Here is a 23,190-nt window from a genome sequence, read left to right as displayed (position 1 = left end):
CTTCCTCTACTTTATACATGGGACGCCTACCACAGCATGGCCATGTCCACACCCGGGATCCGAACCGGCGAACCCTGGGCTGCAGAGAAGTGGAACGTGCGCACTCAACCGCTGCATCACCGGGCTGGCCCACACTTGCCTATTCTTGTAGCTTTTACCTTTTAAAATATTTTCAAAATAAGTTTAAAAATATATGGTAAAGGGTTAAGAAAAGAATTGTCTACAGGGAGAGGAATTAGATGACTGGGATAAGAGAGTAAGATAAAGACTTTTCATTTTGTTCATTCTTCTGTTTTACTTGTACTTTTCAAATTTTGTTCATATTCCCCAAAAAATTCATTTTAATTTTGGGCGAAAAAATCTTAGGACATTGAAATGGGAAACATTAGCAATGGTAGAAATAAGAAAAATTTTTGTCCTTAAATTTATCTGTCAAATCATGGCCATCACCAAATGGTTCATCTGTAAAGTCACCCCATAGACATGCTGCTGCGTGTACACACCTGGGAACAGATATCTACCCAATCCAATGGTTTGCACAATTAGAGGCATAACTTGACAGGGATGTTAACATTCTACTTCTAGAACAACCATAAATTTGTAACATGTTTCACAGCCTTCATTAGACAATCCAGAAAGTGGAACACATTCAATTATCTCACTTTTGCTATTAAGAGAAATTCATTCATTTTAACAAATATTAGTAACAATGTGCAAAGCCCTGCAGATGACATGGAAAGATGTGTACAACACGATCACTGTCCTCAAGAAGGAAAGTGAAGCACAGTGAAGAAGACTTGAATCAAAAATCCTAGCTATCCAGACAGAGAAAGACGAACTCTGTATGACTCCACTCATAGGTGGTAGTTAACATATAGACAAGGAGAACTGATCGGTGGTTACCAGGGGAAAGGGGGGGTGGGGGGAGGGCACTAGGGGTGAAGTGGTGTACCTACAACATGACTAATAATGATGTACAACTGTAATTTCACAAGGTTGTTAACTATCATAATCTTAATAAAAAAAAAAATCCTGGCTATTCCACACTGTAGCTATGTGATCTTGGTAAATTATTTGACCTCTCTGAGATTCTATTTTCTCATAGGTATAATGAAGATGTCACCCAACTATCTTTAAGGGTTGTACTGGACACACATGTAGGACAAAAGAACAACAGATACTCAATAAAAGGTGGCTGCTTTTATGAGTATTACAATCTAATTAAAATAATGAAATAGAAAATATGCCCAAGGTTGTATAGCCAATTAAGGGAAGAACCCAGTGGAATCCTGATTACTCCAAATTTCTATCCAAGTAAATTCACTCTCCCCAAACACCAAATAATATGCACAACTGTCTGTATGTGTAGACCAAGAGTTGCTCCCTAACAACTCTGGCAAATATATCAATCTCTTAGGCACCAAGAAAAAGAACATTAGGTCATAAGGTTATTTTTTCTCATTAACCACGAAGGATTTTAGGTCAAGAAGTGAAATACTCAGCCTGTGCAAGATGCTCTAACCTTATCTAAGACCCTGCTGTCCAGGAATACATGTCCAAATTAGTCCAAAAGCTAAAGCAAGAGGAGGTGTTTCCTTCAACTAATTTCCAACCTTCTTTTACCAGGAGACATAAAATTTACTAAATTAGTCCATTTCAAACCTCTCCTTCCAGTTTAACAGCAGAGATTTCCCTTTTTTCACACTAAATAGTTGACTTCCAGACGTCTGTGAAAGATACAAACCAAGACCTAAAGAATACAATGAACAAAGCCATACTTCAAGCCTATCATGGCAGTAATTCTTAAATTGTTCTCTGTGTTTATTCTCCATTCTCTAGGATGATGTGGACACAAGTAAAAGGTAACATCTTAAAGATAAATAACAGTTTAGAATATTCATATATTATTCCATGTGCATGGCTATCTTTACAATAAACAAACACACCATATTATAAACATGCAAATACCTGAAAGAGTGCCACCTGTCCTAGGATAGGCCACTTCAACATACACTTCAAACGTGGTCTCTGGATTTTGCCTACAAAAGAAACAGATCATGATTACTGACGAGGACTGAGGCAGCATGGCATAGAACATGCGGGCTGCGGTATAAGGCTGACCTTGATTAAAATCATTATCTCAACTTCTCTGAGCCACATCTTCCTAACCTATAAAATGAAAACACCTAACCAGAAGAACTATGGTGAAATTTAAACACACAAAAATTGTCTAGGTACAACACCAGACACATAATAGGCTAGACATATAATTTTACAGATGTCATATTCCCAATTTACACAGCTGGATCTCTAAAGCCAAAAGTAGAGTCCTAAGGAAACTCAAACCAAGGCAACACTAGCACAAAGTAGCCTTCTCCTTCATATTCCAGGATAAAACACTCACATGATGAAGTTAACTTGTTTACCTACAGGTTTTAAAGACTGAAACAAGAGAAACAGGATCCTATCTCACTAGGCTATTATGAAGACAGAATGCTAATCTAAATGTAAGATACAGGTCTCGAACAGGGGCTTCATCTGCGTTGGCAATGGCAGGTATATGAATGTCCATTATATCCTTTTACTTTTTTTTTTTCCTAAAGATTGGCACCTGAGCTAACAACTGTTGCCAATCTTTTTTCTCCCCCTACTTTTTCTCCCCAAATCCCCCCAGTACATAGTTGTACATTCTAGTTGTGGTATATGGGATGCCGCCTCAGCGTGGCCTGATGTGTGGTGCCATGTCCACGCCCAGGATCTGAACCAGCAAAACCCTGGGTCACCAAAGCGGAGCGTGCGAACGTAACCACTTGGCCACAGGACCAGCCCCTCCTTTTACCTTTTTATGTCATAAATATTTCATGACAAGTTTTAAAAAGATCACAGCGCTAACAGAATGTTAACAGTTGTTAATTCTGAGTGATGAGAACATCAGAGTTTTATTATCTTTGTATTTTCTCTTTGATTCTAAAACTATAATAAAGATATTATTTCTAGATTGAATAAAAATTATTTAGCAGAAGAAAATGTTATACTTTCAAATGTCTATAATTGAATTCTATTTTAAGCCTACTAACAAAGCTCAGAGAAGGAACTTTCTAGTTACCTAATCAGATCTGAGTTAATTTCAATCAAATAAACACCTTGAATTTGCCCAGCAGATTCTACTTTTCAAAATAACTTTCTCATTTAACTCATTTCATCCTCATTATAATCCCATAGGTGAGTGGGTCAGGCATTACCCTCACCTTATAGGTGAGGAACCCAAGAAAAAGAAATTCTAAGTAACTTGTCAGTGGTGCCACAGCTAGTTAGAAACATAGCCAGAACCAAAGTTCACACCTCTTGGTGCTCCAATTCTGTGTTTCATTGATTCTAAGATGAACGTTTTTCTCCACATTTTCACATCTCTTACAACCTACTGCATCTTACAATTCTAAATGGCAACATTTTTCTCTTTCTTACTAATACGTGTTCTAACAGTGAATCTTATAAATAATGGCATCTTAGATTCAATAAAATATGGTAATACTCCCTCTACTTCCTTAGGAGTAGAAAGAAAAATGTGTTTTGTCAAATAGGAATCTACTTATTTCTCTTGTGAAGGATCACCATTTCTTCACTGAAGAGAAACTTGGGCTTTTGCTTTAAGTAAGCACCTACAGTGAAAAGAGCTAGCTGCTCTAAAATTCAAGGTATTTAAATACACCTTGTCAAATATAATTTAAAAATCAGACATGAAATCAGAGTATCTTATTAGAAAACTAAATAAAGTAAAGAAGTTTTGAGAGAGCCAAAAAATTTTTTCTGTTCTGTTTTCCCTGCAAGAGGGTACAAAAAGACCTTCAAGGTCAGCATTCTTTGGTCACCAAACACTTGTGGAAAATACCATATGGAAACATCCCTTTCTTTCAAATGATCTCAAAGGAGAGGGTTTGATGAAAGAAAGGAATGTTCTAAGGTCATCTGAAGAGCACCAGAAAGATTTCCTCTAAAACCTAACTTTATCTTTCTTAAGCCTATTTTGCAACTGGCTGAATTTCGTCTCAGAATTTCATTCCTCTGGATTAAAATAATGGCTTTCAAAATGTATTCTATGGGACCGCAGGACTCCTTGGAGGTTCTTCAGAGCTTCCATACATTTTTTACCCAAATTTCCACTTTTAACTTTATTTTTCCCATTTAAAAAATTGAAATAACATACATGAACATGCAAAGGTGTTACCTACCAAATCTTTAAATACTGGAGCTCCAACACTAACTGGTGCCACTAGGTTAAGGTGTTTTGTACAGATCTGCTATCTAAGTGAAGAATGTTCTAATGTCTGTACTCATTGTGTCTCTGCTTCTCCTCCTTTCTCTCTTTAACACACTTTAACTAGGTTTCTGAACCCATTATACCTCTGAAACAACTTGTCATGACCACCAATAACCTCCTCCGCATTGCTAAAATGTGCTAACATGGTCAATTCTCAGTGTTTGTCTTACTCAACTTCTCAGCAGCATTTGACACAGTTGATCGATTTGCCCTCCTCCTTGAAACAGTGTCTTCACGTGCCTTCTAGGACATCACTCTCTATTGGTACTCTTCCTACCTTACTGGCTGCTCCTTTGCTGATGTCTTCTCATGTAAGCTCTCCTACCCTAGAACTTAGTCCTGGGCCTCTCCCTGTCTACACTCATTACTTAGATGATGTCATTCACGCTCAGGGCTTTAATTACGATGAAAATGCTGACAAGTCCCAAAGTCATGTCTTTAACTTGACTTCTTCCCTCACTCCAGATTCCCTTATCCAACTGCCTACTTAACACCCCCACTTGGATATCTAAGAAGTATTTCTAATTTAACAAATGGTGCTTTCCTTCCTTAAATCTGCATCTCCTGAAATCCACCAGCTATTCAGACCAAAATATTTGATATCATCCCTGACCCCTCTGTTTTATATCCACAATCATTTAAAAGCCACAATCAGCAAATTCTATTGATTTGATCATCAAAATAGATCCAGAGGGGCTGGCCCCATGGCCAAGTGGTTAAGTTTGCGCGCTCCGCTGCCGGCGGCCCAGTGTTTCGTTGGTTCGAATCCTGGGCGCAGACATGGCACTGCTCATTGAACCACGCTGAGGCAGCATCCCACATGCCACAACTAGAAGGACCCACAACTAAGAATATACAACTATGTACCGGGGGGCTTTGGGGAGAAAAAGGACAGCAATAAAAAAATCTTTAAAAAAAAAAAATAGATCCAGAATCTCAATGCTTCTCAGCATCCCAAACCCTACCATCCTTGACAGATCACCATCATCTCACCTCAAGTACTGCAATACTCTCCTGATGGGTCTCACTGCTTCCTCCATTGCCCTCCTACCTACAGTCAGATTTCAACTTAGTGGCCAGTAATCTTTTTATTCTAAAGGTCAGGTTATGTTAGTCCTCTGCTCAAAACCTCCCAAAAGCTTGTCATATCACTCAAAATCTTAGTTCTGGAGATGGATGGTGGTGATGGTGCACAACAATATGAATGTATTTAGTACCACTGAACTGTACACTTAAAAATAGTTCAGATTAGGGGCTGGCCCCGTGGCCGAGTGGTTAAGTTCGCGCGCTCTGTTGCAGGCAGCCCAGTGTTTCGTCGGTTCGAATCCTGGGCGCGGACATGGCACTGCTCATCAGACCACGCTGAGGCAGCGTCCCACATGCCACGACTAGGAGGACCCACAACGAAGAATATACAACTATGTACTGGGGGGCTTTGGGGAGAAAAAGGAAAAAAATAAAATCTTTAAAAAAAAAATAGTTCAGATTGTAAATTTTATGCTATGCATTTTACCACAATTTAAAAAAAAAAAAAGAATGAAGAAGAAAAAAGTCCTTACGAGATCCTACATGATCAGCCTCTGCCTATCACTGCAACCTCATTTCTCTCTCCCCTCACCCACTGCACTCCAGCCACAGTGGCCTTCTTTCTGCTCCTCAACACACCAAACTCCTTCCTATCTTACAACTCTTTGTATTGATCTTCACATAGGCAGCCATTCCAGTCATTCAAAACTCAGCTTATACTTGATCTCTTCAGAAATGCCTTCCCCAACACACTTTCCACCGCCTAATTTTAATTCTCCACATCACACCCATCACAATCTTGTTTACTGTCAGTCTCTCCCCTCTAAATGTAAACCGCAGGAGAGCAGGGATTTTTGTTTATCATACCCACTAGTGTTTCCCAGGCACCTGCCTGGCACATAGCCAGAATCAAATAAATATTGAGATGAAGGAATAAAGCAAGTACAGACCAGCCTTTCTGGGGTCTAAAGATTTCAATAAATGATATGCACCTCCATGATTCTCAAACTTTATCGTGTTAATAGATTTCCTCTGGACAACCACTTGCAAAAGAATGAAAGTAGACCATTATCTCACACCATACACAAAAATAAACTCAAAATTGATCCAAGACTTGAAGATAAGACCAGAAACCATAAAACTTTTGGAAGAAAATATAGGTGGTACACTCTTTGACATAGAACTTAAAAGGATCTTCTCAAATACCATGTCTTCTCAGACAAGGGAAACAAAAGAAAAAATAAACAAATGGGACTTCATCAGACTAAAGAGCTTCTGCAAGGCAAAGGAAACTAGGATCAAAACAAAAAGACAACCCACCAATTGGGAGAAAATATTTACAAATCACATACCTGACAAGGGATTAATCTCCATAATACATAAGGAACTCACACAACTGAACAACAAAAAAACAAACAGCCCGATCAAAAGATGGGCAGAGGATATGAACATTTTTCCAAAGAAGATATACAGATGACCAATAAACACATGAAAAGATGTTCAACATCACTAATCATCAGGAAATGCAAATCAAAACTACACTAAGATACAACCTTACACCTGTTAAAATGGCTACAATCACTAAGACTAAAAATAACAAATGTTGGAGAGGGTGTGGAGAAAAGAGAACCTTCACACAGTGCTGGTGGGAATGCAAACTGGTTCAGCCATTACGGAAAACAGTATGGAGATTCCTCAAGAAACTAAAAATAGAAATACCATATGACTCAGCTATCCCACTACTGGGTATCTATCCAAACAACTTGAAATCAACAATCCAAAGTGACCTGTGTACCCCTATGTTCACTGCAGCACTATTCACAATAGCCAAGACATGGAAGCAATTCAAGCACCCATTGACCTATGATTGGATAAAGAAGATGTGGTGTATATCTATCTATCTATCTATCTATCTATCTATCTATCTATAGATATAGATATACAATGGAATACTACTCAGCCATAAAAAAGACAAAATCATCCCACTTGCAACAACATGGATGGACCTTGAGGGTATTATGCTAAGCGAAATAAGCCAGGCCAAGAAAGACAAACACCACATGATTCCACTCATATGTGGAAGATAAACACACAGACAAACAGAACAGTTAAGCGCTTACCAGAGGAAGGGGCTGGGCACAGGGGATGAAGGGGAGCACTTACATGGTGACAGACAAGAAATAATGTACAACTGAAATTCACAATGATGTAAACTATTATAAACTCAATAAAAAAAAAAAAAAGATTTCCAGCTCCATCTCCAGAGTTTCTGGGGTAAGACTCAAGAATTAGCATTTCTAACAAGTACCCAGGTAATACTGATGCTGCTGGACTAGTGATCACACTTTAAGAACCATTGATCTAGTTAAATGGAACTTTTCTTCCAAATAATTTAGTATATAAAACATAAAATAAACGTAGGACATACCTCAATAATCCATCATTTCAACTGCTTTTGCCATAAAAGAGAGATTTCAAAGAAAAAAGGCACTTGTCAAAGCAATGAAGCTTACTCCTCTTCTATTGCTATCCATAGTTACTGCCTCACTCTAATGAGTAATAATAAAACTACCGAAATTTCTTACTCAGTTCAAATAGCTTCCAGAGTTCTATTACATGGAGCCAAAGATTATGACAGTCTCTTAAAAAAAAAAAAAGAAAAGAAAAAAGCTGACTAAAAGACTAAAAACAAAGTGAACTATAATTATAAGTTATAGTCATGCTAATCCATGATTGTTTACATGTTGCCTTATGGAAGAAGTGGTGACTAATGTTGTGACAAGTTATATAACATACCAACAAATACACATAAGTTATTTTAAGGGCCTGTGAAGCCAACGAAGATTGAAGCATTTTCTATTTCTCGACAAATCAAAAAATAAATTTAAGTGTCTTCTCTAAATGCAAATGGCCAAGCGACTCTGTTAATATCTTCTTTACGCCTGTAAACAACTAAGACCGCAACAATTTCCAGAGAATTGGGACTACCTTGAAACTGCTTATTTCCTCCATTACTCTCCAAGATGCTCAATGTTCTTAACTACTTGGCTAAAGGAACTGAAAATCCTATTTCTCTCCTATTAACACTCACAGCTAATTCAGTATACGTAATGATGCTGAGAATACCATATTCAGAGCCGATTTTCCAATATGGACCCAAGTTTTCCCAGAACACTTCATGATACATCTTAACATATTACCATGGAAATGTCCCGGTTCTGCCATGATATTCCATTATTAATTGCCTTACACTCCTATACCTCCACGATCCAGAACCCTGCCCACCTGCCAAGTATCTTTTTTTTACCACCCACCCTCACCTCCTGCAGTCTTGTGCCCTAAGATCCAGCCATGCAGAACTACTTGTAGTTCTCTGAACAAACCATACTCTGATTCTCCAATAATAACATCATTATCATACTACTACACCTACTTACTGTTTCCTATGTGTCAGGCATGATCCTAAGCACTTTACATGCACTATCTCAGTTAATCTTCAACAATCCTGTAAGTATTATTGCTCTCAGTTTAGAGATGAGGACACTGAAACTCAGAGGATAAACTGGGCAAAGTCAAAGTGAGGAAGTAGCAGAATCATCATGGATCATCCAAAGGCACGAATCACTTTACTATTCTCTATTATTCAGCTGCTTTTCTACAAGGACCAGTCTTTCCAGTCTTTTGCACTAGACAAATTCATTCATCACGCCTCAGCTCAGGCATTTCCTCCTCTCTGGGAAGCTTCTCAATCCCCCATACTCGTAGCCCAGACTGGGTTGAGTGCCCCTCCTCTACACTCCCACGGCACCCTGTGCTTCCCTACTCTTGCAGCTCTTACCACATTCCACCTTGACACAATTACAATTACCTGGGGAGCTTTTAAAAGTCCTGATGCCCAGGCCATACCCTAGAACAATTAAATCGGACTCTCCAGGCATTGGTGTTTATTAAAGCTCCCCAACTTATTCCAACGTGCAGCCAAGGTGGAGACCCACCAGTGTACCTCTGATTAAATATCTGTCTTCCGCACTAAACTGGCAGCTCCTTGAGGGCACCAAGTGTCTTCTCAGGAACCCTAGTCTGATACCTGGCACAATAAATGTTTGATAAGCGAGCTTTCCTCCAACATCACACGTAGTTTCCAGTTCCAAGTAACTGAGTCTCTTTTTCTGACAAGAGGTAATTTACTGAATGCACACTGCTTACAGCTGACTGTTACTCTTTAAAGATGTTTTCCTTTGGATTCAAAGGTATCAATAAGTCACACCTGCTGACAACAGCCTCGGCTCTTAAATACGGAAAAATGACACACACAAACAGCTGAAATGTGTCTGAAAGAAGGGAGATCTGCTCAGTTCTTGCTTCTGGGAGAATGAAGCCTGAAAGTAAGCCAAGAGAGCATTTCTATTCAACACCACTCTTCTGAACACAATTCTCAGTGATTCACTGGAAGGGCCATGCTCAGTGCTCAGGGCCACGTTCTCAAGATGATTAAGTACACTCAGCTTGAAGTCATGAAACAGACAAAGGCTTTGACAATATTCAGGCAGCAGGAAAGCTTAATGTTTTTTTTTTGTTAGAGCATCATGCTATTGATCACTCTGCTGGATCATCAGCTTTCAATTAGGATCTACTTTTCTTCAATTACCACACATTATGAGATTAAGAGAAAAATGTAACACTAACTCCTCACAAAATGAATCTTTGCCACATATGGTAACCATGCCACAATGCTAGGCCCTCATCCCTTTAAGTGTTAGAGTTACAAACTGAAACACACTTAGCAGTAGGATCCCTTACTCATTTCACCACCGTCAAATCTTCAAACCAGCTAGTCATCAAGCAAAATAGCAACCTATTCTCTATAGATTAATCATTTGACTTCAGCACACTGTTTCCTCACTTAGAAACATATGCTGAGGAAGCTGAGGTATATTTCAAAATTCATACCAATTGAACTGTCTTAAAGTTGACAGCATGGTCAAAAGAAACTGTATACACTTCAGAACATGCTGGCAAACATCACCTAATAAACACTGATTCCTGTAAGCTAGACAAACAAACAAAAGGGTAGTGTTAATATTTCCAACAAGTCTCCATTTGTTTCAGTGGATTCTGAAATTAAAGCCGTTTTTCCAGGCTGAAAATGCTGTATCAAAGGGTGCTTTCTAACCCATAACAAGTTAACACCTCCACAGAAGAATGCAGTCATTGTTAAGACTTGTTAGAAAATGATTGATTTAGTTGTGTAATAATACAAACAAGTTGTTTCAAGATTTTACACTTAACTTTTCATTTCTAACAATGGTCTCAGGATCAGATTAATAAAGATATACAGATACTGCCGTAAGAGGAGCTACAAAGTTTTACCATCCATATACCCCTATGGAAAGATTCTTATGCCTCAAAGTGCAAAGCAAGTTAACTGGAAGAAGTTTAGCTGCCCTCCAGGCAGAAAGACAGAGCCTGCACCAGCAATGTGCAGTACCCCATACAGTTTTAATAAATACTCTCCTATGCTGAGCAGCAGTGTAAAATTTAGACTCTTCAACCACATTAATAAAGATCTTATCTATTTCAATATCAATAAATATTCTTGTCCTTTAAAAATATTTAAAAGCCTCCCCCCTTCCCTATCTTTTCCCCTGCTCTTTCTGAACAATTTAGTCCTAAAGCTACCACGTGCAAGGTAGATGTCCATGTCAGCGATAGCCCAGTGGGGGGTGTCAGAGCCTCAGCAGGGAAAGAAAAGTGTCCCTACAAAGAGGTGACCTGACAGATATCAGATTGTGAGGTTAGGAGGATGTCCGTGCTGAGGGGTGGCCTGGAATACGATGTCAAATCCAAGTGGATGAAGAAGGAATCCACTCAACCTGGCATGGGGAGTCATAACCTGAGCAGGATGAAAAAGGCATTCACGCACAAGGGTGGCCAGGCCTGGGATGCTGAAACATGGTGAAGTGAGGAGGGTGCCCCATGGAGAGAGAGCCCAATATGGGTGTCAGAGCCAAGAGGGTAAGGAGCATGTCCAAGCACAAGGGCACCCTAGAGGCGGGGTAAGGAAGCCCAGACAGGTATGAGGAGATTGACCATGGAGGGGCTGGAGGGAGGCTTGCCCAGCATGACGGGGAGTCAGAATCCAAGCAGGGCATCCACGTGGCAGTGGGTAGGGCAGGGGCATGGCAAACTACCAGAGTAGGCCTTCTGACCCCAGAAAAGCAAAGTGAAAGAGAACAGCATCCACATGGGGTGGGAGGTGAAGGAGCAGCATGTCTAATCCAAGTCCAAGACCAGTAAGGAGGGCCTGCTTTCTCACAGTTGAAGTTAGCAGAAAACTAGAATGAATTCTATGGAGTTGGATTTGAATTGGCGATATTAGTGTGAACTCAAGGTTTTCCATAAATATATAGAGAGAAATAAAATGTAAATGTAACCTGACTTTTAGCACACATATATTTCTTAACTCTGTCTACTGAGAGGGCCTTGGCACAGCAACACTCCAAAAGCAATGAGCATACTTACACCAAGACCTTGGATTCTAAATACAATGCTCCTCTAAAAGGAACCAGGGCTCCTTGGAGAAATAGCTGATTCAGGGCTGGGGTAGAGAAAGTACAAGACAAGCTTAGAACAACTTATTCTGCCAGAAAACAAAGAAGCACTCAAAGAATGATGGGGACATGTCAAAAGGACACAGGGACAGCTTGAAAAGGCTCCCACTGGCCAAATCTGGGGTAATTTGAACATCAAAATCAATAACGATTTAACAGATTATTAACCCATCAAATAAACAGGAAATCATGAGTCCACACTGATATAAATGAGTGATTAAATTGACAATTTAACGAGAAATGGAGTATTTACCTAGTTTTAAAGTACCTTTCCACAAAATACTTATTAACTGCAACAGGAAAGAGTAAATTTTCAGTGTAGAACTTTGGCAAAAACTACCTTAATCATCAAAGTGATCACCATCAGTCATGGGACAAGACTACTAGCATGCAATGAGAAGAGCACAGCATCACCTCCATGACATTCCCGTCAAAGATGCTTAACCTGAACCTAATCTTGAGGAAACATCAGACAAACTCAAATTGAGGGACCTTCTAAAAAAATATCTGACTGTAATCTTCAAAAGTGTCAAGATCCTGAAAATCAAGGAAAGATTGAAGATCTCTTCCAGATTGAAGGAAAATAAAGAGACATGACAACTAAATGCAATGTGTGATTCTAAACTGTATCCTTCTGCTATAAAGAATGTTATTGGGACAATTACTGAAATATGAAAGGAGTCTAAGGATTAGACGCAGTAATGAATCAGTGTTAATTTCCTGACTTTGACGGCTGTATTGTGGTTACATAGGACAATGCCCTTGTTTGTAGGAAAAGCACACTGAAGTATTCAGGGATGATGGGGTGTCAGGACACCTCACTCTAAATTTGTTTTTAGAAAAGTTCTTTATATTGAACTTCTAACTTTTCTGTAAGATTCTGGCTGTTTAAAACAATTTTTTTTAATAAAAAAACATAAACAACCATCCATTAATACTAATTTCCCTGACCTGTCTTTTACCAAGATTCTCACAGTAATGACATATGGTTCTACAGAAAGAGCCCCAGACAAAATATCAGAAGGCCTGGGTTCCAATTCGAGGTAGAACCCTTACTCATTATGGGACTAGAACAAGCCATTTAACCTTTCATGCATCAGCTTCCTCCCCTGTCAAGAGATAATATCTGCCCTGTTCATCTCAAAGGTTGGTTCAGGGATCAAATGACAGAAAAATGAGAAAGCGCTTTGTAAACTGAAAGATACTAAACCAACATAAAGGATATTATTTATTACAAAACATAAAAGGCTTCACCTTATCAGTGACAAGCTTCATAAGTAATTCACACATTACTGTGTGTTTCAAAGACCCGAAACTCTTAAGCTTTCAAATACTGTTACTAAAAGCAACCCAGAAGATAAGGAACTATCCAAACAGAAACATTAGTCTAGGGAATAAATAAAGGAATTTTAAGAACAAGGGGTAGATTGTGCAGTGAAAAAGAAATTCACACTTTACCAAAACTGAAGAAGAAAAAATCTCTCCTCTACAGAGGAAAATAATACTGAACAAATGCAACATATAAAAATTAAGAGTCTCTGGATAGATAACTCACACCTCTCAAGTCAGTAATAATGTGAACATCCATATTACACTTGACAGTTAACACGGAACTCACATACATTTCTGAACCTGATTGTCAAATAGTGGTAGTGGGATAGTATTATTTTCCTTGTTTAACAGAAAAAGAAACCGAAGCTAGGAAGTGGTAAGACTCCAAATGATGCCTGGTTTTCAGATTCCAAACTCCCATAACTTTTCCTCCACACCATGCTGCCTATCCAAAAACTACTAAAATTATTTAAAGTATCAACTCTTAATACTGAAGGGGGATGGGGCACACAGAGGAGCTATGAAAAGCTACACTACCTCCTCAGAAAAATGTACTTAAATTTAAATTTTTTACAAATAATCTTTGGGGTTCTGAGGAAGCTGTTTATGGAAATATGCAACAAGACCCTTCATTTCACTGATGACTTGCTTTTATGGTCTTATTTAATCCTCAAGCCAAGCCTATGAGAGGAAGATTACTACCATTACCCCATTTAATAAGAGCAGACACTCAACACAAGAGCAAGTAGTTTCTAAACCACCTTTTTTTTGAGGAAGATCAGCCCTGAGCTAACATCTGCTGCCAATCCTCCTCTTTTTGCTGAGGAAGACTGGTCCTGAGCTAGCATCCATGCCCATCTTCCTCTACTTTATATGTGGGATGCCTCCCACAGCATGGATTGCCAGGCAGTACCACGTCCACACCCAGGATCCGAACCGACGAACCCCAGGCCGCCAAAGTGGAACATGCGAACTTAACCACTGTGCCACTGGGCCAGCCCCTCTAAACCTTCTTAATGCTTACTAAACACTTAACAATATGTCAGATATTGTTCTAAGCACTTTTTATGTATTATCTCATTTAATCTTCCCAACAACCCTATGAAAGTGTTACTATTATCATTCTTATTTTACAGATGAGGAAACTGAAATACAAGGAAGTTAAAAGCTTAACTTTCCAAGGTCAATAGCTTGTAAGAGACAGAGCTGGAATTTGAACTCAGGCAGTATGTCTCCAGAATCCCTTTTTTTTAAGGAAGATTAGCCCTGAGCTAACATCTGCCAATCCTCCTCTTTTTTCCAAGGAAGGCTGGCCCAGAGCTAACATTGGTGCCCATTTTCCTCCACTTTATATGTGGGACACCTGCCACAGCATGGCTTGCCACGTGGTGCCATGTCCACACCCGGGACCCGAACCAGAGAACCCCGGACTGCCAAAGTGGAACATGTGCACTTAACCACTGCGTCACTGGGCTGGACCCCCTAATCTATTTTTTAAGCCAACTCTACACATACAACTGTACCCACATAATTGTATGCATATTAACATGCACACACTAAAAGGCACCCATTTTAAGGGTACAGTTCTATGAGTTTTGGCAAAGGTATGAATCCATGTAACTTCAACTCCATTTTTTTTTAAGATTTTTTTCTTGAGAAGTTTTAGGTTCACAGCAAAGTCGAGAGGAAGATACAGAAACTTCCCAAATACCCACTACCTTCGCATATGCACAGCCTCCTCCATTATCAACATCTCTCTGAGTGTTACAGTTGAACCTACACTGACACATCATTACTGCCCAAAGTCCACTGTTTACTTTACGGTTCAGTCTTTGTGTGGCATCCTATGGGTTTGGACAAATGTGTAATGACATATATCCATTATTATAGTATCATACAAAGTATGTTCATTGCCCTAAAAATCCTCTGTGTTCCACCTATTCATCCCTCCACACCCCCTCAAATTCCTGGAAACCACTGTTCTTTTTACTGTCTCCATAGTTTTGCCTTTTCCAGAATGTCATATAGCTGGAATTGTACAGTACGTAGACTTTTCAGATTGTCCTCTTTCATTTAGTAAGATGCATTTAGGGTTCCTCCATGTCTTTTCATGGCTTGATAGCTCATTTCTTTTTAGCACTGAATCATATTCCATTGCCTTGATGTGCCACGGTTTATCCCTTCACCTACTGAAGAACAACTTGGTTGCTTCCAAGTTTTGGCAATTATGAGTAAAGCTGCTATAAACATCCATGGGCCAGTGTTTGTGTGAACATGTTTCCAACTCCTTCAAGTAAATACCTGGGAGAGTGATTGCTGGATCATATGGCAAGAGTTTGGATTTGTAAGAAACCACCAAACTATCTTCCAAAACGGCTGTACCATTTTGCATTCCCACCAGCAATGAATGAGAGTTCCTGCTGTTCCATATCCTCACTAGCATTTGGTAGTGTCAGTATTCCAAATCTGGGCCATTCTAACAGGTGTGTAGTGGTATCTTGTTGTGATTTGCATCTCCCTGATGACATATGACGTAAAGTATTTTTTCATATACCTATTTGCCATCTGTATATCCTCTTTGGTGAGACGTTTGTTAAGGTCTTTGGACCATTTTTTTAATCAAGTCATTTTCATACTGTTAAGTTTTAAGAGTTCTCTGTATATTTTGGGTAACAGTCCTTTATCAAATGTGCTTTTTGCAAATATTTTCTTCTAGTCTGTGGCTTGTCCTCTCATTCTCTTGATGTTGTCTTTGACAGATCAGAAGTTTTTAATTTTAATGAAGTCTAGCTTATCAATTATTTCTCTCATGGAACCTACCCGTGGTATTATATCTAAAAAGTCACCGCTATAGTTTTTCTCCTATGTTATCCTCTAGGAGTTTTATATTTTGTGTTTTACATCTAGGTCATGATCCATTTTGAGTTAATTTTTGTGATAGTTGTAAGAAAAGGTCTCTGCCTAGATTCAGATCTTTACATGTGGATGCCCACTTCATCTAGCTCTGTTTGTTGAAAAAAGTATCTTTGCTCCATTGTATTGCCTTTGCTCCTCTGGCAAAGATTGGTTGACTATATTTAGGTAGGTCTATTTCTGGGCACTCTACTCTGTTCCATTGATCTGTTTGTCTATTGTTTTATCAACACCATTCTGTGTTGGTTACCGTAGCTTTAGAGTAAGTCAAAGTCAGTTAAGTGTCTATTCTCCAACTTTGTTCTTTTCCTTCTATATTGTGTTGACTATTCTGGGTCTTTTGCTTCCCCATATAAACTTTAGAATCAGTTTAACAACATCCACAAAATAACTTTCTGGTAATCTGATTGCAATTGCACTGAATCTATATAGATCAAGTAGGAAGAAGTGGCATTTTTGACAGTCCTAAGTTTTCCTATCTAAGAACATGAAATATCTCTCCTTTTCTTTAGTTCTTTGATTTTGTTCATTAGAGTTTCATAATATTCCTCATACAGATCTTGTACATATTTTGTTAGATTTATACGTATTTCATTTGGGGGGGGTGCTAATATAAATAGTACTGTCTTTTTAATTTCAGATTCCACTTGTTCATTGCTAGTATATAGGAAAGCAATTAACTTTTGTATATTAACCTTGTATCTTGCTCCTCTGCTATAATCATTTATTAGTTCCAGGAGGATTTTTTTGATCAATTCCTTCAGATTTTATACATAGACAATCACGTCATCTGTGAACAAAGGCAATTTTATTTCTTCCTTCTCAATCTGTATACTTGTAGTTCATTTTCTTGTCTTATTGCATTAGCTAGTACTTCCAATACAATGTTGAAAAGGAATGGTGAGAGGGATATCCTTGCCTTGTTCTTGTTCTTACTGGGAAAGCTTCTATTTTCTCATCATTAAGTATGATGTTGCTTGTAGCTTTTTTGTAGATATTCTTCACCAAGTTAAGGAAGTTCCCCTCTATTCCTAGTTTACTGAGAGTTTTTATTATGAATGGGTGTTGGATTTTGTCAAATACTTTTTCTATATCTACTGATATGATCATGTGATTTTTCTTCTTTAGCCTGTTGATGTGATGGATTACCTTAATTGATTTTCAATCAGTGAACAAGCCTTGCATAACTGGGATAAATCCCACTTGGTCATGGTGTATAATTCCTTTTATGCACTGCTGAATTTTGATTTTTCTTTTAATGAAACTTACCACAGCCAAATTATTTTCCTCCTCCATATGTCCTTCAAAAAGCAGTCTGGCTACTGTGTTAGCACCTAAGGGCAACTGAAAAGGCCTTCAGAACAGTGGGCTCAAGGTCCTGAGCACTTCATGGGAGTCCTTTGGGCCTCCCAGAGAGCTGATCACCCAAGTTCTGGGGAATTCAGGAATTACAGAGTGAATCTCCCTTCCCAATGCCCCACAGAAGCATTTGAGCTCCTCTCTCTTTCATGGTCTTGGGTTCCCTTTTGTAAGAAAAACTTTCCTTTCCTCTAGCATTGCTGCATTTGGACCTTGGTAATTTCTGAGCATAGAATGCAAAGCTATCACAAAATTCATACTTTTAACAACTTCACTTACACAGTACAGACTCTCAAGAATCTCAGATCACCTGGGAAGCTTTTTAAAAGCTTCCCAAATTCCCAACTCAGATTCCAAAATTCCACACTTGAAGACTGATTTACTAGATGAGGGGTAAAGCTCAGGTATCTCTTTTCTGAAAAGTGATTCTAATAATCTATTGATATATGAATCTATTTTCCCAAGTGATTCCTGTTATCAGTCAGATTTGGGAACCACTGTGACAAAGTAATTCTCAAATGTGCAAAGATTGCAGAGAACTTAAAAACTATGACAATCTTTGGAAGAGTCTTAAACACACACTTTAATGAAATGTAAAAGGGTAGTAAAACATATACCATTTTATACAGGCAATAGCAGGCATCAACAGTTTAAATAAATGTATGTCAAATTTACTGAAATTCCACTTTCAGTAGAGATGGAATAACATGGACCAGACTGACCCTTCCATCTGAAACAACCAAAAAACAAACAAAAGTTGTATTTATACACACACACACACACACACACACACACACACACACACGACCATGTTTTTCAAGATACTGGAGATCAGACAACAAGCAGTGATCCCTGAGAAACAGGAAACAAGCTGGGCCCTACTGCCTTGAGAGAGTTTCTAGGCTGTGATACAGGCAGGGGTAACCCAAGCAAAGCCCAGGAGACACTGTGAGTTGAGAAGACAGAGTTGAGTCCAGGGAGACCAAGGCAGTTAGAGTTTTCAGCACAGAGTACTGGAGAGGATAGAGCTGCATAGAGAGAGAACTCCAGAGATCTGCAAAGACTCCCTTGAGTATACAGCTTAAGTACTGATTATTACATGTGTGTGAGGAAAGTACATGAGGCTGAAGAAAGAACCACCAGAAAACATTAGAGGTAGCAGTGCCTGGTACCCACAAAGGGCCAGAAATAATGCCTGTTCCTACCAGCCAAGGTGGAAAAACTCATGATTCACAGTGCATTGGATAGGGTACACAATAGGGTATTACCTTAGCAACAGGGAATAATTAGCCCTAGACTGAGTACTGCTTCAGTCCCACCTAACAAATCTTAAAAGCAAAACCAAGAAGCATCACACTCTTTCAAAGTAACTTAACTGACAAAATATATGAGACAATGGTTTTCAAGACATCAGGCAACAAAGCACAGCAATCCCTTGAGAGATGGACAACAAATGAGGTGAGCCTATGATTGCTTCAGATTATTGCCTTGAGTAAGCCCAAGAATATTTTTAAAAAAACAAACAAAAAAAAAAAAAAAAACAAGCACCCAACAAGGTAAAATATACAATGTCTGGGAATCAATAAAAAATTACCAAGCATGCAAACATTCAGGAAAACACACCCATAATAAGGAGAAAAATCAGTCAATTGAAGCCAACATAGAACTGACATAGATGTTAGAATTAGCAGACAGGACATTCAAACAGTTATAATAGCTGTATTCCATGTGTTCAAAAAGTTAAAGACATGGGAGATTCAAAAAACAAATGAATTTCTAGAGATGAAAACTACAATGTATGATGTGAAAAATGAACTAAATAGGATTAACTGCAGGGTAAACATTGCAAAAGAAAAGATTAGTGAACTTAAAGACATTGTTGTAGAAATTATCCAAGATGAAACATAAAAGGGAGAGGTAACCTCAAAAACAAAACAAAACAGAGCATCATTAAACTGTGGGACAACTTCGAGCAGCCTAATATATCAGTAATTAGAATCCCCAAAAGGGGGAGGGGCAGAAAAAATATATGAAGGGAATAAGGGTCAAAAACTTTCAAAATTTGATGAAAACTATAAATGCAGAGATCCAAAAAACTCAACAAACTCCAAGCACTGGAAACATGAAGAAATCTAAGGCACATCATAATCAAATAGCTCCAAACTAGTAATGAAGAGAAAACCTTAAAAGCAGAACAAAAAATATGTGCTACATTCAGAGGAACAAAGATTAGAAAGACATTTCTCGTCAGAAACAAGACAAATGAGAAGACAGCAGAACAACATCTTTTGAGTACTGAAAGAAAAACTGACAACCTAGAATTCTATTCTCAGAGATTATTTCAAAAGTGAAGGAAAAAAGGAAGATTGTTCAGATATTACAAATGCTGAAAGAATTCATCACCAGTAGACCTGCACTATAAGAAGTGTTAGAAGGTCTTCAGGCAGAAAGAAATGATGCCAAATGGAAATATGAATCTATACCAAGAAATAAAGAGCATCAGAAATGGAAACTACATAAACTAAATAAAAAAAGTCAAGTGATCATCTCAACAGATGCAGATGGTTTCACTGGAGAGTTCTATTAAACATGCAAAGAATTAATACCAAGTCTATACCACATCTTCCAGAAAATAGGAGAGGAGGAAACACCTCCCAACTCATTTTGCAAGGCCAATATCACTCTGATACCAAAACCAAACAAAAACAGTGCCAAAAAAATTAATTCTACATACACACACATACACACACCATACACCAATAACATTACCAAATATAGACACAAAAATCCTTAACAAAATATTAGCAAACAGAATTCAACAAATATACCATGACCAGGTGGAGTTTATTCCAGGGATGCAAGGCTGGCTCAATATTGAAAAGTCAATGAGTTGGTGTCAAGATGGTGGCATAGGTGGACTCTGAACTCATCTCCTCCCATGAGCATAACCAAGTTACAACTATTCTTGGAACAATTACACCTGAGAGAGAACTGAAAACTGGATAAAAAGAACTCCCACAACAAGGGACAGTCCTGACTGAGGCAGAAGAGGCAAAAATTCCTTTCTGGAGAGACAAAAGCCACCTTCAAAGCTGCAGTGCTTCACAGCCGGCCAGGAGCAATCCTAAGGTACACAGCCTTCCCTGGGGAAGCGAGGAAACTGAGTGGAGGACCGTGACACTACAAGCATCCTTGGATTCAACACAACTGAGATGAGTGTCATAATATCTGGCTTTCCTGCCTGTTAACTACAACAGGGAATACCCGTAGAAAACCTATAGGACATAAGTAGAAAAAAGCCAGCTCTTAAAGGGCCCATGCACAAATTCACCTGTTTCAGAAAGCAACCTAAAATCACCAGAAAGAAAGGTGCACAGTCCTTTGGTGAAAAGAGACTCACATGATAGGCTATGAGTGCATCTCGGCGAGAGGTGAGACCACTCCAGGGACTGAGACATTAGTGGCAGCCATTACTGTGACCTAGTATAGACGTGCTGACAGAGACGCTGGCAGACGTCATTGGAGTTCTCCTCCTGGTCTGTTAGCCCAGGGTCTGCCCCACTCACTCGAGTGCTGATTTAATCCAGCTCAGTTGGGCAGACAGCCCACCCTAGGGACTGGCCTCACCCAACAGCAAGCCCTCAGGCAACTTTTTGGCCTGCATAGACTGGGTACCTGCAGGCAGGTGACAGGGTCTGCCTCTGCCGGGCAGGGCGTGCCTGAGGAGTCGGTGGAGTAGGTGGACATTGGTGGAGTGTGTAGGGGCCTCTGCAGGCGGGTGACAGGGAATGCTCCAGGGGGTCAGGATGTGTGCATGGGCCAGGACTGTGTTGACAGTGTATGTGGAGCTGTGGGGCTTTATCAGCAGCAGAAGACCTGTGCTTCTCAAACAGCCACAGAGGGGATCGGCCCCACCTTCCAAAGCCTAAAACAATGGGTGCACCTGTGCCTGGAGCCAGCCCCACTCAGCTGCAATACTGAGAGAGCTGACAACAGCCTTGCAGGCCAGAGGCCTACAGCAATTGTAAGCCCCAGAGCCTAGCAACCAGCCACACTGGGGTCCTACTCATGTAACAGAAAACTGCAACAGGAATGTGCTATTAGACCTTGCAGACAACTGTGCTGGGGTTCGCCAAACCCGATAAAGTGACTGAAGCGTCGAGAGCAAGCAGACACAACTGAGCGTTATAACCAGTCAGCCAAGGGGACAGCGTAGACTCCCTGGGCACCTGCAACAACAGCAGCCCTGCTACAACAGAAGGACACACATAGCCCACACAGGGATCACTCCCAGAACATTTGGAACTGGTGATGAGAGGGAAGCACACTCATTCAGTTCTTTTTCTGGGGTTTTGTCCTGTTCCCTTGCTTAGAATGTATTCCTTTGCCTCCTCATTTTGCCTCTCTCTCTGTGCTTATATCTATGTATTACGTGAGTCAGCTATGTCTCCTGATCTTGAAGGAGTGGCCTTATATAAGAGATGCCTTTTGAGGTCCAGCAAACAGAAATAAACACCTACCTGACAAACAGTTCAAACAAAAAGTCATAAGGATGTTCACTGATCTTGGGAGAAGACTGGATGAACACAGTGAGAACAGCAACAAAGAATTGGAAAATAGAAAAAGAACCAATAAGAAATGAAGAATACAATAGCAGAAATGAAAAAATCACTAGAGGGACTCAACAGCAGAGTAGATGATACAAAGAATGGATCGGTGAGCTGGATGAAAGACTAGAGGAAATCACCCAAGCTGAACAGATAAAAGAAAAAAGAATTAGACCAAAAAAGAACAATCTAAGGGAATTCTGGGACAACATGAAACACACTGACATTCATATGAAAGGTATCCCAGAATGAGAAGAGAGAGACAAAGGGGCAGAGAGTCTATTTGAAGAAATAATTGCTGAAAACTTTCCTAACCTAAAGAAGGAAACAGACATCTAAGTATAGGAAGCACAGAGAGCACCAACCAACATAAACCCAAAGAGGCCCACACCAAGACACATAATATTTAAAATGTCCAAAATTAAAGATAATCCTAATTTTTAAAGATAATCCAAAATAAAAGAGAATCCTAAAAGCCAGAAGAGAAATGCAACAAGTAACATACAAAGGCAATAACTGACATATGACTATCAGCTGACTTCTCAGCCTAAACCTTACAAGCTAGAAGGGAGTGGCACAATTAAACATTTAAAGCGCTGAAAGGAAAAAACCTACAGCCAAGAATACTCTACCCAGCAAGGCTATCATTCAGAATGGAAGAAGAGATGAAGAGTTTCCCAGACAAGCAAAAATTAAAGGAGTTTATCACCAAGAAACCAGCTTTACAAGAAATGCTAAAGAGATTTATTTTAAGTGGGAAAAAGAAGAACACAAATAGGAATAAGAAAATTATCAAGAAAAAAAAGAGGCAATAAAATCACTGGTAAAAGCAAAAATAACTTAAAGGTAGTAGATCAACCACCTATGAAGATAATATACAGGTCAAAAGAACTAAGTACTAAAATTATGATTTCAATGATAAGAGGGTAATGGATACACACACACAAAATAAGAGGTTAGATATGCTATCAAAAACATAGAATGTGGGAGGAGGGGAGGAAGAGAGTAGACTTTTTAGAAAGAG

The 23,190-nt window shown here is 39.2% G+C and overlaps 1 protein-coding gene across 11 annotated transcripts in view; it reads right to left on the bottom strand.

Moving 5' to 3' along the window:
* The window catches only part of DENND1A (DENN domain containing 1A), a 513,599-nt gene that overhangs the window by 455,800 nt on the left and 34,609 nt on the right, over positions 1-23,190 (bottom strand). For 9 of the 11 annotated variants that reach the window (XM_070518786.1, XM_070518780.1, XM_070518782.1 and 6 more), the window contains exon 2: positions 1,969-2,039. The exons of 1 other annotated variant lie outside the window; for it this stretch is intronic. In XM_070518786.1, the coding sequence (XP_070374887.1) occupies positions 1,969-2,039 (71 nt within the window). Of the gene's footprint in view, positions 1-1,968; positions 2,060-23,190 lie in introns of those variants that run through there. One more of the 11 variants, XM_044778817.2, reaches the window with a different exon arrangement.

Source organism: Equus asinus, chromosome 10 (genome assembly GCF_041296235.1).
Source record: "Equus asinus isolate D_3611 breed Donkey chromosome 10, EquAss-T2T_v2, whole genome shotgun sequence".
Lineage (NCBI taxonomy): Eukaryota > Metazoa > Chordata > Mammalia > Perissodactyla > Equidae > Equus > Equus asinus.
This window is presented reverse-complemented; position numbering and strand designations above follow the sequence as displayed.